The 17,328-nt window shown below is 43.0% G+C and overlaps 1 protein-coding gene across 2 annotated transcripts in view; it reads left to right on the top strand.

Moving 5' to 3' along the window:
- Positions 1-17,053, top strand: part of MINPP1 (multiple inositol-polyphosphate phosphatase 1) — a 130,068-nt gene extending 113,015 nt beyond the window's left edge. Inside the window, exons 5-6 of one of the 2 annotated variants that reach the window (XR_003942129.1) lie at positions 13,377-13,883; positions 13,978-17,053. Coding sequence is in view for 1 of the 2 variants with exons in the window: in XM_030203081.1 (XP_030058941.1) it covers positions 13,377-13,773 (397 nt within the window). In the remaining variant the exon portion in view is untranslated. Of the gene's footprint in view, positions 1-13,376 lie in introns of both variants that reach the window. The other variant, XM_030203081.1, reaches the window with a different exon arrangement.
- The last annotated feature ends 275 nt before the right edge of the window (positions 17,054-17,328 follow it).

Below are 17,328 nucleotides of genomic sequence, written 5' to 3'. Positions count from 1 at the left end.
CAAGAAAAACAGATTTATATATACTTGTGAGGTTTGTGTGATGTATTTTTCATTTGAAGCCTCCCTTAAATTTAACATGCAGTGTCATGGGACATCAAGATGGCTTTTATCCAGTTCATCAGGCACCTTTTTTGAACCTCTTGACACTTGAGCTGTGACTCTTTGGCTAGGGTGAAAGTAATATCAGAGCCAAGAACTGAAGGCAATCTCTTGATAGTTTCGCTGAGATTGAGAACTTGCATAATATAAGAGAAAAGGAGATTAAAATCCTAATGTCCAGTCAGGATTTGCAATTATGAACAGTGAATATGCATGAGAGATATTTGCAAGCACTGACTGGCTGTGGGGTCTCCAGGACAAACCTGGGTAACCTTTGCTCTAGATACCTACCTAACAATAAATTTAGTTAAGAAGCGTATGAGAAGCACCTTAGCCAGGTGTTCCACCCGTTTCTAATCAGTAACTTTTCCTGCCAACATTTTCCTTTATTTGTATCTTCACAAAGGAGAACCTGTACTTGAAAAAGCAATGTATACTATTTGTAGCAGACTTAAGACCTGAGGGCTTGATTTACTAAGACTTCTTTCCTTTTCTATGGGTTTGCAGGTAGCGGGGGGGGGGGGGGGGGGGGGGGGAACCAGCCCCTTTAAAAAGTCCACCTCACATTGGATTTCTTTCAATGTGAAAAGGCTTGGGTGCTCCATCTTTAACTTTTTAACCACTTGTATTCTCATTGTTACTCTATGGCAGGTTTGACTTCAGAGGGGCATGTCAAAACCTGCACTTTTCCAGCAATACTGACAACAGCAGTTATCCTAAGGTGAACTTCCCTAGAAGTGTTCTGCAGAACTACAGCATGGAGTTCAGGCCATATATTTACAAATCACTACCTCTTATGGTGATTTAAAATCTGGTCTTGTGTTATATTATCTGTTCTTGCCGTCAGGCCCAACTCACACTTTCCTGGGGCCCTTTTATGTTGCTTTGCAGCATTCGTCTCTGTGTTCTCTATTTGACATTCAGTGAAACAGAACAAAACAAGCAAAATAAAAGATAAAAATAGTTTCCCACTGTTTAGTTGGTTGGCTGGCAAGACAGGCAGGCAGGGGAAAGGAGAACCTATTCTGACCTGGCTGCTGATGCTAACATTCAAAAAAGCGGATACAGTAGCTTTTAATCTAGATCATGAGTGAAAACCAACAGTCACTTAAGGGCACGTGATTCAGAGGGAGATATCGTATAAAGATACTGCCAGAAAGGGGAAGTTAAGAGTATTCTAATAGAAAGGTTATGTAAGGGCCAAGGTAGTTCTGGTGGATTTTAATGGAGAGCAGAGAAATAAGAATGATTCTGCAAAGAACTGAAAAACAGCCAAACATAATCCAAAGGGTTGTGTAGAATGAACATGAAAATGAAAAGAATGGGAAATACCCTCAGAAACCCAGGCTCCCGCCAAGGTCTGATCAACAGGACACTATTATCTATGAAAGATTTTGTGTCCGTGACCTAGTTTCTTTCATGGGGTAAACTTTCCCTCCTCTTTTCATTCAAAACTGCCCATATTCGAGCATGAATTTTAAGAATAACTGAGTAACAAAATTTTTCAAGCTACAGCATAGCATGCATAAACTTAGCTTAATGAATGCTGGCTTGACAATCCCACATTTCAACTGCTGATTTTCAACAGGGCCCGATTCAGGGTTTGCAGAAAGATGAATCTATAATCATTAAGAAGGCCGACAAGGGAGGCGCAATTGTGGTTTTGGATAAACATCAATATATAGAAGAGGGTTTAAGGCAGTTAACAAACACCTCAAATTATATGAGACTGCCTTTAAACCCTACAAAGTGCCTCCAGTCAGTCATTAACAGGATCACTAGTGATGCTGTACAGCAGGGTTTCATAACCCTAAAAAATTTCTCTGTTGTCTTCACCCTGTAACACCTGTTTTATATTTTCTACCAAAGATACACAAACATCTTACCCAGCCACCAGGTAGACCTATTCTCTCTGCTCGTCAGTCTGTATTAGAACTGTTGTCTCGGTTTCTAGATGAATTTTTGAAATCTGAAGTACCCAATATAAAATCATATATTAGGGACAGCACATATTTCCTGCAAAAACTTGCATCAACAGCGGTTAAAGAAGGTCTATTTTGATGACGACATTAGATGTGGCATCACTGTATACCTCTATACCCCAAGAAGAAGCTTTGTCAACCATCCAGAGAGTGTTGGATAGGAGAATGAGACCTCATCTGATTCCTACTGACTTCCTCATCAAATTGGCACGATTAGCATTAAAAGAGAACTATTTTTCTTTTGATGGTACATTGTATTTGCAAAAGAGTAAGGTAGCGATGGGTGCTACCTTCTTCGCTCCATCAGTTGCCAATTTGTATATGGAACAGTTTGAGGAAGAGTGGTTGGAATCTTCTCCCTTTCATGCTTCTATATATCAATGGTGGAGGTACATTGATGATATTTTCCTTTTATGGAAGGGTACACCTAAGGATTTTTCTTCTTTCATGTGTTGGTTAAATAGTTGCAACAATAATATCCAATTTACAAGTAATTTTTCTAGTACTAACATCAGTTATTTGGACATTGATGTATTTATGACCCTACAGGGATTTTCCACAAAAGTGCATCACAAAATGACGGAGAGGAATACTTTTTTACATCATAGCAGTTGTCATCCCTTGCGAACCTTTCCCGGAGATGGGAAGGTGGTAGAACGAGAGGACATGAAATGAGATTGAAGGGGGACAGACTCAAGAAAAATGTTAGGAAGTATTTTTTCACGGAGAGAGTATTGGATGCTTGGAATGCTCTCCCGCGGGAGGTGGTGGAAATGAAAACGGTAACGGAATTCAAACATACGTGGGATAAGCATAAAGGAATCCTGTGCAGAAGGAATGGATCCTCAGGAGCTTAGTCAAGATCGGGAGGCGGGGGCTGGTGGTTGGGAGGCGGGGATAGTGCTGGGCAGACTTATACGGTCTGTGCCAGAGCCGATGGTGGGAAGCGGGACTGGTGGTTGGGAGGCAGGGATAGTGCTGGGCAGACTTATACAGTCTGTGCCAGAGCCGGTGGTGGGAGGCTGGGCTGGTGGTTGGGAGGCAGGGATAGTGCTGGGCAGACTTATACGGTCTGTGCCAGAGCCAGTGGTGGGAAGCGGGACTGGTGGTTGGGAGGCAGGGATAGTGCTGGGCAGACTTATACGGTCTGTGCCAGAGCCGGTGGTGAGAGGCTGGGCTGGTGGTTGGGAGGCGGGGATAGTGCTAGGCAGACTTATACGGTCTGTGCCAGAGCCGGTGGTTAGGAGGCGGGGATAGTGCTGGGCAGACTTATATGGTCTGTGCCCTGAAGAACACAGGTACAAATCAAAATAGGGTATACACAAAAATTAGCACATATGAGTTATCTTGTTGGGCAGACTGGATGGACCGTGCAGGTCTTTTCCTGCCGTCATCTACTTTGTTACTATATGCGGAACAACTTAAGTTAAGTAAGTGTGGTTATTCAAACAAGGTACTGAAGAAAGCTTATCGCAGAGCCAAGTACAACAACAGGGATTTACTATTATCAACAACTTCCCTGAGAGACAAGGATGATGACACTATGACTATGGTTCTCAAATACATGGAAGCTGGTGAACATATAGCAAATATTTTGAGGCACAGATGGGACATTTTGCAGTCTTCACCTTTTTTTCATCAGAAGAGACTTAGAATTGCATTTTCGAGAGGAAATAATTTAAAAGAAAGATTGAGTCCTGCTGATGTGAAAGTTAAGAGATCTCCTACAAGAACTGTGGGTCACTGTAAATGTGGCAACTGTCAGAGCTGCAGGATTATGTTACAAACTAAATCTTTTTTCAATGCTGCAACTAATACCACCTTTTTGCTGAAACATTTTTCCAACTGTTCCACTGATTTTGTTGTCCACACCATCACTTGCCCCTGTAAGAAAACGTATGTAGGCATGACAACTAGGATGTTAAAAATTAGATTGTCCGAACACAAATCTAATTTACATAGATCAGTACTGAAGGAACCTTTGGTAGAACATTGTTTGACTTTTAAACACACATTTGATGATTTGCGCTGCTGTGTAATTGACAGAGTTGAATTGCCCCCTAGGGGTGGCAATCGCAAATTGATGCTACAAAGAAAAGAAACTAGGTGGATTTTTGTTACACTCCTCCAGGTGTACACCCTGCTTGCGAAGGTTATGGGCATTCGAGGATGTGGCAGCCATCTTGGATTTGGGCATCTCCAGGAGAGGGCAGCCATCTTGGAGATGGGCGTCTTAGGTTGTGGCAGTCATCTTGGAGTTGGGTGGCTTCAGGAAGGAAGCCCATATTTGGGCGTAAGACATCTCCTCTGATGGAGGCAGCCATCTTGGAACAGCTGCACATGTTTGAGCCTAATTCCTGCACTATTTAAAGCCCTGCCACCAGTCCTTCCATGCTTCGGCTTCTATTGCTGTAGAGGTCGCGGTCCTTGTCTGTGTTTTACTGCTGGTTAGCTTATGATCCTGTGTTCCTGTGTTTTGACCCTTGGATTGTTTTCTGACTACTCGGCTGTATTGCTGCCTGCCCAGACTTTGGACTGACTCCTGACTACTCTGCTGTGTTGCTGCCTCCCTGGTTCCTGGACTGTGTCAGCTTTCCCGCCTGTCTGGTTGGTGGCCGTTCACCCCGCTGGTTCCGGAAGTCCTGGTGGCCGCCTGCACCTGGGGGCTCAACTCTCGGGGAACAGCGGTCACTTCTTAGGTGAAGCTAGGGGTTGTCTGGCTGCCTGACCGAGCGCGGTGCTGCTCCATCTTCGCCGTGCTCAGCCGGGGCACAAGGGCTCACTTTCCCATACGTAACAATTTTCACTTTAAACAGCTTGGAGCCACATGGTCTCAATAGCTCTATAGAATGGAATGCTTTCTATTGAAATTTTAAGATCGTTGTCTCTGGTATGATTGTTTTCCAGCGAAGTTTCTTTTATTCTGTGTTTTGAACCTAGGTTATCATTGATTGGTAGGAAGATCTTAGGTTATAATGTCATTGTCACATGTGTTTGGCGCTTTATTCTCTCATGCGGTGTGCTCTAATTATTCATGCGGTATATTTTTCGTTGTTTGATTTGGTCTCGTTTACTTATTTACTGGTAGGTGATTCCCCAATTTAGTATTGGCTGTGATTTGTATTTTATTATCCCATGGTCATTTCATTCTGTTTAGTTGTGGATGCGATTGCGCTAGTGGCTTTTGAGTCCCGAACGGTTTTATTTATGTAGCATTATTCATGCGGTACATGTTTTGCTGTTTGATTTAGTGACGGCGTTTCACTTTGTGCCTATTGGCAGGCGATTCCTCAATTGATATCTCACTATTGGTCAGGATCTGTGTAGTTTTTTACCGCCACATGGTTATGTTGTACAGCTGTGATTGTGATGACGTCAGTGGTTTTTGAGTCCCACACGGCTGTCAACCATTACATTCAGGCGCATTTATATTGAACTGATAGATGGGCGGAAGTAGTATTCCTTGTCGGTTCCAAGAGAAGTTCAGCTAGTTCGAAGTAAGTGTCTGAGGGTCGGGTGGGTTTTGTAGTTTGAAATGTTTGATTCACATTTTTGTAAGTTTGTATATTGTGTGTCTGCATTGTAAGTATAGGATTATCTGAGTTAAGTATTTGTTTTAATTATAGACCGACACCCCTGACATTATGATCCAACTGAATGGTTCCTGATGAAGCCCTGTAGTGGGTGAAACAAATCGGGCCCCGTAGAAAATCAGCAGTTGAAATGTGGGGTTGTCAAGCCAGCATTCATTAAGCTAAGTTTATGCATGTTATGCTGTAGCTTGAAAAATTTTGTTACTCAGTTATTCTTAAAATTCGTGCTCTAATATGGGTAGTTTTGAATGAAAAGAGGAGGGAAAGTTTACCCCATGAAAGAAAGTAGGTCACAGACACAAAATCTTTCATAGATAATAGTATCCTGTTGATCAGACCTTGGCGGGAGCCTTAGTTTCTGAGGGTATTTCCCATTCTTTTCATTTTCATGTTCATTCTACACAACCCTTTGGATTGTGTTTGGCTGTTTTTCAGTTCTTTGCAGTATTAGATTACTTGATTGGTATTAACAGCCCATATGGTTTCTTTCAACATAAGGTATCCATTGTAATGATTAGATCTGCCTCACCCATTTGGGCAGCAGCGGCGTGGGCTTTCTACTAACCTGGAAGGGACTGCACATCCCCTCTAAATACTTAATCACCCCAACCTGGTATCTGCTCATGACAGTTCTGCACAGACTAAGCTGTAGCTATGTCTGTAATTAGAAAGGAACCCAGTATTCAATAGATATAATAAGATAGTTTATTTCAATCTCACCAATAGCAGTACAGGCAAATCAGGCAGTCATATGATGGCGCAGCATTACACGACATGTCTGTCACCTGCCTTCTCTTGTAGCCTTCCTTGTGTTGTAATACCCTTCTGACTCCCATTTTTATACTATTCCAACCCCATTCATTCCAATGCACCCCAGCTTTGTCACCAGGGTTCTTGGCCCTTATCAGTTGATCAAAATGACTTCACACATTCTCAAGCTCTAAGTATAAACAAGATAAGTTCAGAGCGCATCTTGTTAGATGACTTTGCATATTCCCAAAACCTTTCCCTAGCCCCCCCCCCCTTTGGATGTTCTCCCCCGGGGTGCAGCTGACCCAGTACTATCTCTACATAACCATAGCAACTCTTGCTCATGACGTCTTGCAGGTGCCAGTCCCAGAGCAAATGCTCCCCTCCATTGCCGGCTCAGCACTTGCTACAGTGAAATGTAAGTGTGTCAAAGGTGATCTCTGATTTTTACAAGCTAGCTCTCTTTTGTATCAGAGATGATTTTGATTTTAAGAAGCCTAGCTCTTATTATGAGCCATTGGCCTGTATTTTACTGAGAGCAAGGGCTAGCAAGGCTAACATATTTCTTCACCATAAATAAGAATGATTCCAATTACCTGTATTAACTGCTACTAAGCAAATGTGAATGTAAAAAGTAGGGCTACATGTTAATTGCAATTAACGATGCAATTAAAAACTTTAATCATGCTTAATAATTGCATGCTGATCACCTTCTGCCTCCCTCTTGCACACACCCCCACACACACACACTTTACATGGTCCAGCATTTCTCTCTCCCCTCCTGGACCTTCCCATGGCTCTCCCTCACTTCCCCTCCTGTACCTGCACCTGGTGTACCTTTTTAAATGCAAGTCATTGGCCCTGCAGGCAGCTTTACTCAAGGGCTGCCTGCAGCCTGTACCAGGACTTTCTCTCTGACCTGGCCCGCACCGTCTGATGGAACTTCCTGTTTTGTGCGGTTGCCACTGGACTGGAAGGCCAAATGCTTGCGTTTAAAAAGGGACAACGAGTGCAAGTGTGTGGGGGTGCAGGCATGGGTGCCAGTGCCAGTATGGCAGGAGGGGAAGACCTGATAGCCACAGTTGGGTCCGGGAGTGGAAGGAGATGTGCTAGACTGTGCATGAGGGGGCAGGAATACAGAAAATGCCAAATGGAGAGAGAGAGGGGAGAGAGAGATAATGGACCTGGGTTGGAGAGGGTGGAGGGAAGTAAGAAAGAGAGATTTGGACTCGGTGGGGGGGGGGGGGGTTGGGAGAGAGGGAAGAGAGAGAGATAATGGACCTGGGGTAGAAAGAAGGGGCGAGAAGAGAGATTTGGATCTGGAAACAGGAGAAAGGAAGATATTGGACCTTTAATCAGTGAAATGGACCCCCCACTTTGGACTCAGGCCCCCTCCAAAGCTACAGTACATGTTTAATGGCTGATGGGGTAGCTGAAGCCCCACTAGCCTAAGAAATCTGCTGTCTGAGTCACCCCCCTTCTTCTTACTGCCTCAAGAGCAAGGAAGTCGACTCAAGCCTGCAGCCACCGACACTTGAACTCCCCAGGCATTCTCAGTTCGTGCATGAACTGAGCATGCTCGAGGAGTGCTGACATCAGCAGGTAGAGGCATCCCACTGACTTCTTCGCTCCTGAGACAGTACAAGGAGGAAGGGGGTGGCTTTGCCACTGGATTTCTTCTACTGGTAGGGCTTTGGCATCCCCACCAGCAAAAGTATGATACAATGTGGTGGGGGAAGAGGAGAGGAAATGCATGCCCCCCCCCAGTCCCCCTGTGCCCCCATCCCTCTCCAATGGACTGTTGGCTATGCCCTACCTTTAATCATGTAATTAATCATAAAGCAGCCCTAGTAAAAACTGCCTTTTAGTTGTCTATATGCAAATTCCAGAAGTCTAAAATATACAATTGGGTAGTTAGAATGAATGGCTTTAAATGAAGATAGAGACAAACAGGCATCTCAGAGATCATGCCAGGTACTTGTGACCTGGATTGGCCACTGTTGGAAACAGGATACTAAGCTTAATGCTTATGTTCTTATGTTCTAACACTGGGACACTGTAATTCAAGAGTACAAACTGTACTGAATTGAGAAGGCAGGCCAAACTGGTGGGGGGGGGGGGGTCACCCACATCTGTTAAGGATGGCAGAGAATCAATAAGCTTTATATTTAGAAATTCTCTATGTGATGCTGAGAAGTATAGCAGTAGGGATATACTAATGCTAATCTAGCAAAATGATGAAACAGATACTGAAATGCCAACTGTGATTAGACAAGCAAATAAAATTGGCAACAATAATAATGGGAGATTTCAATTACAAGAGCTTTTTGGACATTACTGATTCTATTACATTTGTAATGAAGAATAAAGTAGAGCTTTTTGGCCAGATTTGTTCTGATCTTTTTATCCACCCAGTTTATAATATATGAGGGGTAGAATGACCAATGATTATAGCAGTTCAGCTTCATTCATAGAGACATAGAAACAAAGAAAAATGAAGGCAGATAAAGACTATTTGGCCTGTCAGGTCTGCCCATTCATGCCATCTACTATGCCTTCCTCTCCCTTTGAGATCTTATGTACTTGTCCCAAGCTTTCTTGAATGCAGATAGTCTTCATCTCCACCAGAAAGCCATTCCACGCATTCATCACCCTTTCCGTGAAGAAGTATTTCCTCAGATTACTTCTGGGTCTGTCTCCTTTGACCTTCATCCTATGTCCCCTCATTCCATAGCTTCCTTTCAATTGAGATTCTTCTCCTGTGCAACCACTAGAACTGTACCGAATAGCGTATTTTAGTGTTCAGCCAAATCCGAATAATGAAAAATATTATTTGACCAAATACAAACACCCAATACAAATACTGGGCATTGACCTTTAACATAACAAATAATTAAAAGAAGCAACATGAAATCAGAGATCAAGTATTTATTTCAGTAGGATTTAGCACAGTAGAGCCCCGGATTATTCATATTTAAATTTTGAATTACTATTCGACCAAATACAAATAATGTACTTGAGGTCAAATCGAAAACAAATATTCGGTACAGCCTGAGCGGCCACACCTTCAGTGCTATGGCTGGTTCTGGTTGCTCCTTTTGAAAAAAGAAGCAGCAGCATTAGAAATGATAAAGGGCTAGAAGGGCTCCCATATGAAGGAAGTCTTTAACAGGTTAGAACTCTTCTGCTTGGAGAAGAAACAACTGAAATTAGATATGACAGAAGTTTATAAAATCATGAGTAGAGTAGAACAGTTAGATATGGAATAGTAGTAATACTAGGGAACACTCCATGATCTGACAAGTAGCAGATCTCCCCCCCCCCCCCCCCCCCCCCGGTTTACTAAGCCATTCGGCAGTGCTGACACAGCCCATTCAAAGTGAAGGGGCTGTGTCAGTATTAGCGCACGGCAGCCACTAGTGCAGCTTAGTGAACAGGGGGGTTAAAGTCAATTGGAGAAATTATTTTCTCACTCAGTATGCAATGATTGTATTTGGATTTTTTAGCTTGTACCATTTTCAATAGCAGCTCAATGCATGTTTCATTCAGGTACAGTAGTTATTTCCCTTTCCCCAGAGGACTTACATTCTGACTACGTACCTGATGCAGTGGAGGGTTAAGTGCCGGAGCATATAGTCAAAGCATCCTAGTATACCTGTCTTTTAAAGGAGTTTGGACAAGTTCCTATAGGAAAAGTACATAAACAATTATTAACTAGATAGACTTGGGAAAGTCATTGCTTAAAACTGGGGGTGAGCAAGAAAGAATGGATGTACTTTGGGATTTTTTCGGCCATAGTCACCTGGATTGGCTGCAATTGGAGAAAAGATGCTGACTTTAGGTCTTGACTCAGGACTGCCCATGTTTAGGTTCTTGTGACTGAGCTAGTACCTGGGCCTCTGTTGTACCTGCCTCCCTTGTGGAGACCAGGAGGAGGCAAGGCTGGGGAGTGACTGCATGCTGGCTCAGTCTCTGGCCTTTGAGTCCACAAAACTTGTTCCTGCCTCTGTTGTTGCTTTTATGATGAGGCCTAGGGCGACCACTGCACAACGAGAAAAAAAGGTCAGGGGGAGGGAGTTAAAAGAGGGCTGGAGGAGGAGGATGGTGGTCTGTAACAGGAGCACTCTAAGTTACTGTATATTCGCATCCTGTGTGACTCATACCCACTGGCATCCCGCCTGCTTCACCACTGCCAGTGAGAGAAGATGGTGGGCTGGGAGCAATTTTTGCACCCCTCTATATTTGCGCACTTGCCGCACAACCCTTTGAGATGGCACCGGTCTGTGGATATATTTATAGAGGAGGAGGGAGGATATAGTAAGGTTGTGGTTGGTCAGACTTGTTTAATGTTGGGAAGTTGGCAGCCCTGTGTGAAGTTTTTTTTGTTTAATTTATGAGAGCTTAATTCTGCTGCTTGTTTAGAACAAGCAGCTTGCACTTTATAAAAGAGAAATCTCCTTTCACTTGACCTGAAATCACTATTTTGTTCTGACACACCCTATTACACAGGAATGGAAACTCATCTGCTTAGAGCTAATTGCAAAGGTGTGTGGTTTGCAGGCACCGGACTGAACGATTATGGCTAAGTCTTCAGAAAGTAGAATATCTAGATGAGAGGATTTTAACGTCTTTTCTTATTTTAAATCAGGGTTAGTTGTTGATTTACAGCAAAGAAGATTTTAATGGGTTTTATAAGCAGAAAAATAAGGATTAAACATGTACCATGTAAAAGTATACTCTTGTGAAAATTCTTCTTGAAGTAACAGTGCCACATACTGAAGTAAGGTGGAGAGTCCTTGAGAATAGGAAACCTTTATTCCAAAATCAAAACTCATCCACTAACCCACTGGGACTGGGAGTACACCCAGTACTGGCTTAGGGTTTTCATTCCCCTGAGCAAATGAAATATTTGTAGCTGCTGGGCAGTAGCAATGGCCCTTGTGAGCCAGCTGCATTCCTAATTCCTGTAGCAGGCTACCCTGTTTCCCTGAAAGTAAGACCTAGCAAAGTTTTTGTTTGGCCCCGATGGGACATGGACACAGAAACCTTAATTTTTTTCGCTGCAACCCAAAGACGAAATAACATTAAAGAAATGCAAGAAACAAGACTGAGGTGGAAAATCTATCATCCAGTGGACTCCTACCATCCTCCTTCACACTTTTCTGAAGATCAACTACCGGTAAGTGAGCCCGGAAAGAAAAGAAACATCCCCCTTCCAGAAATAATAAAAGAAAAGAAAATGAGTAACCGAGCCCTTTCGGCGCTGCTCCATCGCCCAAGGGCTAAGTCAGACTAGAAGGATGGAAGGTGTTGCTAATGTACAGGAGGAGCGCATAAAGCGCCACCAACGGGGAACGGAGCTACCGTAGAATTTATTTTTTAACGTTTGTAATATGGTAGGGATGATCCTGCGCCCTAAGCCCTCTCACAACCTCCCGAGACCCCCAGCCAGAGCAGCCCGGCCCCACATTCCATTACCTTCCCTAGTGCATACCCCTCCTCCATTCCCAGCCCGGCCAGGGCGGCTCTGTTCCGCTCGAGTCCTGCGGTCACTGTGGGCAGATAGGCAAGCCACGGCCTACTCCTGCAGGATACCGCCCCCCACTTCAATACTGTTCCCGACCACCACAGTCCCCCTACTACCGAATAAGACATCCCCTGAAAATAAGACCTAGTGCATCTTTGGGAGCAAAAATTAATATAAGACACTGTCTTATTTTCGGGGAAACATGGTACTTCCCCTCCTCCAGGCTTCCTGTTTGGGCATGAAATCTGTGCCTCAGGAGCAGCTACCATTAGGACTGAGGTTACAGCCAAATCATACTCTCTATCTTCAGAGCCATTGATCTTTCTCCTAGCACCTGGGTTCAGGGCTACCTAGAGAAGCAACACAGTAAATTTGTAAATGTATGTTTATTCTATGCTAATTTCAGTACTATTCCTAGCGGGCAGCATAAAATAAAATTAACAAAATTAGCACAACATTAATATAAATTAACATACATTTTAACAAATGTGCCACATAAATTACTAAACAAAAAAAACAGCACCACGGGCCTTTAAAAATGGAACACAGTTCTTTAATGAATGAGCCTTGATAAAAAGACCCGACACGGGAATAACTCGAATATATTCCTCTACAATATATTATTCCCCCACGTCTCATATAGTAAAAGCTACAAAGCACCAAGGCACTTTCACTTTCTGTATCCAAATATATTCGAGTTATTCCCCAAGTTTTCCACGTCATCACTGTGACCCCTGACGCAGGTGCTAGTCACCGAAACACGGCCCGTGTCGGGTCTTTTTATCAAGGCTCATTCATTAAAGAACTGTGTTCCATTTTTAAAGGCCCGTGGTGCTGTTTTTTTTTGTTTGGACTTTAGTTTGTACTTCGTTCCCTCTCTTTTGTTATATCCACATAAATTACTGCCACTCGCTTTATTAATGTTTTTTATTGGAAGCCACTTAGTTGCAGGCAGGGTATAATTTTTTTTTTTTTAATTTTAAAACAACATTTACCTCAGAGTTGTAAGCGCCTTGAGGCAGGGATTGGAATCTGTTGTAGGAAGCTGTGTAAATACCACAGTAAAGATCAGTCGTAATAACTTGGTTTTTGTTGGCTTGTCAGTTCAGTCCATAGACAGTAGGAAAAAAGTTAACTCTTACAGTTGCCAGTCTAGTCAGTTTATGGAGAAAGGGTTGAACATCTCAACAGAAATAAGAGAATATATACTAGCACTATTTTATCTCTCTGTTCCTAATACTACATTGGAGACAGGTGATCTAGACACAGTGTCTAATGTGTATCTCTCACATAGCAAATTATCCAGCAGCTATGGGATAATTAGCATATTGTTTAATTGTTATTGCCTTTACATTAGCATTTCTGTATAGATGTGTTCTTATGTATTAATTTTTTTTTTCTATTCTGAAACTCGATGTCTTTCAGCTCTCAGCCCATCTCATCACCAGTAATCCTCCAGTTTGGACATGCAGAAACTCTCCAGCCATTGCTTGCCCTCATGGGTTTGTTCAAGGACGAGGAGCAACTCGATGCGAAAAATTTTGCCAGACAAACACACCGGAAGTTCCGCAGCGGGAGAATCGTGCCCTATGCGGCCAACCTGCTCTTCGTACTGTATCGCTGCGACGCAGCCAGCACTCCTGAGGAGACATATCGGATCCAGCTGCTGCTGAATGAAAAGCTACTGCCTTTCCCTCACTCTGAGAAAACCGTCTCTTCATATCAAGAACTGAAAGAGCAGTACAACACCATCCTTCAGAGCTGTTACTTCAAAGACGAGTGTGAGCTCCCAGTGATCGAGACATCTATCCATGAACTGTGAAGAAGATGTTTGGTGCTGCTAGTCTTTGGCTGTTCAGTATTACGTATGTGACACTAGTTGTATATATCAGTGTTTCTAATCAGAGGGACATCCTTTCTTTGGTCCTATGAGTAAGTATAATCTTTGATGCAAGATGTAGTGCAGTTCAGACATATGACTCTTACAATGTTCTTTTCTTTTTTTTTTTAAACCATAAAACAACAGTTCTTCCTCCTCATGGCATAGTGAAAAATTTCCAAGAGTAAGATGAAAGCCCAAGAACAGGGATGTTAGATCAAGGGATGCATGCATCTAAAACCGTTTTCTGCATCACTGTTATAACAGTATCTCCAAATGGCTTGTCCTAGAAATCGCAGTACTACCTTAGGAAGAAACACAGCCTAAAATGAATGAGAAACTGAATGAGAATTGGCTCTTGTCTCTTTCATTCTGGCCCTTTTCATCACAAGCCCCTGACTGCTCCCAGCACACCATCCTCTTACTGGCAGTGGCAGTTGATCTCCTCTAGTTTGAGGCAACCTTTTTGTTTGTTTGCTTACTATTTTTAAAAATCTGGTTTTGGCTTATTTTTCTTTATTGGAATATTTTGTTGTAGCTTCTCCGTTGGGTTTTTTTTTCTCTCTTCTTCCTCCCCTTCTACATCTTGCAGCCTCAGTGGCAATACCGGCCTCAAGTGCAGCAGTATCGCTTGGACCCAGCTAGAGTCCCAACTCCAACTGTCACAGTGACTCTGTCTCTCCTGCTGGGTTGTTTCTACCCTAAACACTGCATAGTGAGGAGACATTGTGCTGGGCATGGAGTTAAAATCCAGAACTAGGCCAAGCGCACAAACCGCCACAGAGTAACACCTTCAGCTTCCAGCCCTACAAAAGTCAACCTTGCACTTTTCTGCCCAGAGAAGAAAGGAAGGCCATATCTGTAGCGCCAGAGAATTCTTTCTTTAGCTGAACCTGACCTTTCTTCCTTGAGATTGATAGGTTGAGTTTTTTCTGTAATGTCCCCAGGCTGGAGTAGTGATTTAATATGGGGCTTTGATGACAGTGCTTATCAGTAGCAACCTGATGACTGTGAGGCTAAAACACAATTACCTTACCCTAGGTAGAGGGCAGGCAATGAGGGAATGTACAAAAAGTGACAAAGTAAGTTAGCATTCTGGAATTTAGATTGGTCACAGACATCCCTCCAACTACAGATCCAAATTCATTACAACTAGAATGATCACTAGAAAAGAACAAGACACAAGGCTCAGATGTTTTAGAAATGTAAAAGCTAATTTATTATGTTATTAGCATCAGAGAACATGGCAAATCAGTGATATTGTACTTATGCTAAATTACCCACAATGATGGTAAAGCAGTGAGCATTTATGTACCTGACAAGGCAAGGTAAAGAACACACACTTAGACCCTAACCCTGAAATAATTAGGACCCCTAATTCCTGAGGCACTAAGCAAAGAACAGTTACCACCTGACTTGATGGAAAAGAGCTCTCCCACACTCACAGACACTGGAGGCAGAGACCATCAGGGAGCTGTCAAATGATGTGTCTCAGGAGGATGACAGGAACAGCAGCAGAAGGCCGATGCGCACTCTGTCTCTCAGGCAGGAAGGCAGCTGGTACTGACTGGTGGGCAGAGGACTGGAGCAGGTAGATGGTAAGGCCACATGTCTTTAACGAGCCTCATCTATTGGCATGATGTCTCAGGCTCAGACCGAGGCTGTCATCCACTGTAGGCAGCTCCCATGCAGTCTACTGCAAATAACACCCAGATAACTTCATGTTCCTTTCATGGGCTCCTTATACCCTTCCTTGAGTAAAGGCGAGTCTTGCTATGTAGAACAACAGATTGGGACTTTCCAGTGTTATGACTTTGAGGCCTAGTGTGGTGGTCCTTCGATACCAGGAGCAGATTTGTTCTGACCCTGAAGTCCCAATTTCTGTAAACAATGTTATTGAAGTTGTTTTTGCTCTCCTGTAGCCTTGTCCATTCAGCAATGTTCTGCATGCAGACTTGTGGCCTGTTAGAGCAGCAAGCCTGATAGGAGAGATAATGATGGCCTGAGTCTGTATCTTTTAAAGTCAGGTTCATGGTGCTGGCTAGTGCCTCCTGCACGGCCTTTTTCTCCCACATGACGTTGCTACTGCTTTCAAACACAGTGGGTGGTAGCTGAATGATGTTATTGGGATTCAGTAAGACAGGTCATTTTTCAAGGCTTTTTGGTTATTGCCAAAAAATGCAGTTTCCTCGTTGTGGTGGGGGGGTCAGGATGGAGGAGAGTGGTTGTTGGTGGTCTTTTTTTTAAGTTATAATCTAAAATTGGAAGCTCTAATTGTAATATACCTTATATTTTTAGCATACTTCTTGGGTTTATTCACTTGGAGCCAAGAAGAGTAATTGAGAAGCAGCTTCTTTTCATCTCTCCTTATAATTTTGAAAGGAAAAAAGCTTTATTAAGTATCTGTAGAGTTCTTATAATGGCCCTTCAAGAATCTGAGCTCTGATAACCATATTAGATTCAGGTGAAGAAGGGACCCATGTGATCTCAACAGTTTATATACTACAACATCTTTGGATTCGGCTTATGTTGGGTACAATCTAAAACGTATTCAAAAGTAAACTAATTAATTTCTCAAAGAAATTGATAAAATGTATTATAAACTTGCACTTCTTTGCTAAAGATTCTCAAGTAGAAATATATGGGTCAATATTCAAATGAGGTTATGCATTGGCTGCCAGTGGCCAATGCATAACTCCCTTATCATTGCATATTTTGGATCGTACTGGGCCATTTAATTCACTAACATCCTGATACCATCCATATAAAAAGAAGACAAGTTGGGAGAAGGGCGAGGGCATCTCTAAGAACTATCCAAATAACAGCAATATTCAGCTGCTGGATAAGTGATACGGATAGTACTGGCACAGTCAACACACAATATGTATATTCAGGACAGCTACCTATAGGGATTACGTTAACCTCTGCCACTGATATTAAACTAAGGGGCCCTTTTATTAAGCCACGGTAAAAAAATAGCCTGTGCTAGTTTTGGCACGTGAAATTGGCATGTGCTCGGCCATTTTATACCACAGCGGGAAAAAGACTTTTTTTTAAATGGGGCAGTAGGTGGACATGCACTAATATTAAAATTAGTGTTTGTCTATTTACCGCCAGAGCCCTTTCTGCCGCCTATTTAGAAGGTGGTAAGGGCTTATGCGCTACTTGTGTGGTAATCAGGCAGTACATGGCAATGTGGCTGCACTGCTGATTACTGCTGGTAACCACCCCCCCCCCCCCCCCCTACGTGGTAGAAAGTAGAAAATGTATTTTCTACCATGGGAAACTGCATGTGCCAACTTTGGAACACCACTGGGCACCTGTGCTACCCCAGCAATAAGGTCAATTTGGCGCACAGTAGCCCTACTGCAGCTTAGTAAAAGGATCCCTAAATTGGCAACCGCATCAGCTGAATATTGGGCCATCAGAATATATTACGGGTGAACATAGGTTAAACTGCTCACTTTGTTGACACAGATACCAATAAAGATTCATAAC

This window comes from Microcaecilia unicolor, chromosome 5 (genome assembly GCF_901765095.1).
Source record: "Microcaecilia unicolor chromosome 5, aMicUni1.1, whole genome shotgun sequence".
Classification (NCBI taxonomy): Eukaryota; Metazoa; Chordata; class Amphibia; order Gymnophiona; family Siphonopidae; genus Microcaecilia; species Microcaecilia unicolor.
This window is presented reverse-complemented; position numbering and strand designations above follow the sequence as displayed.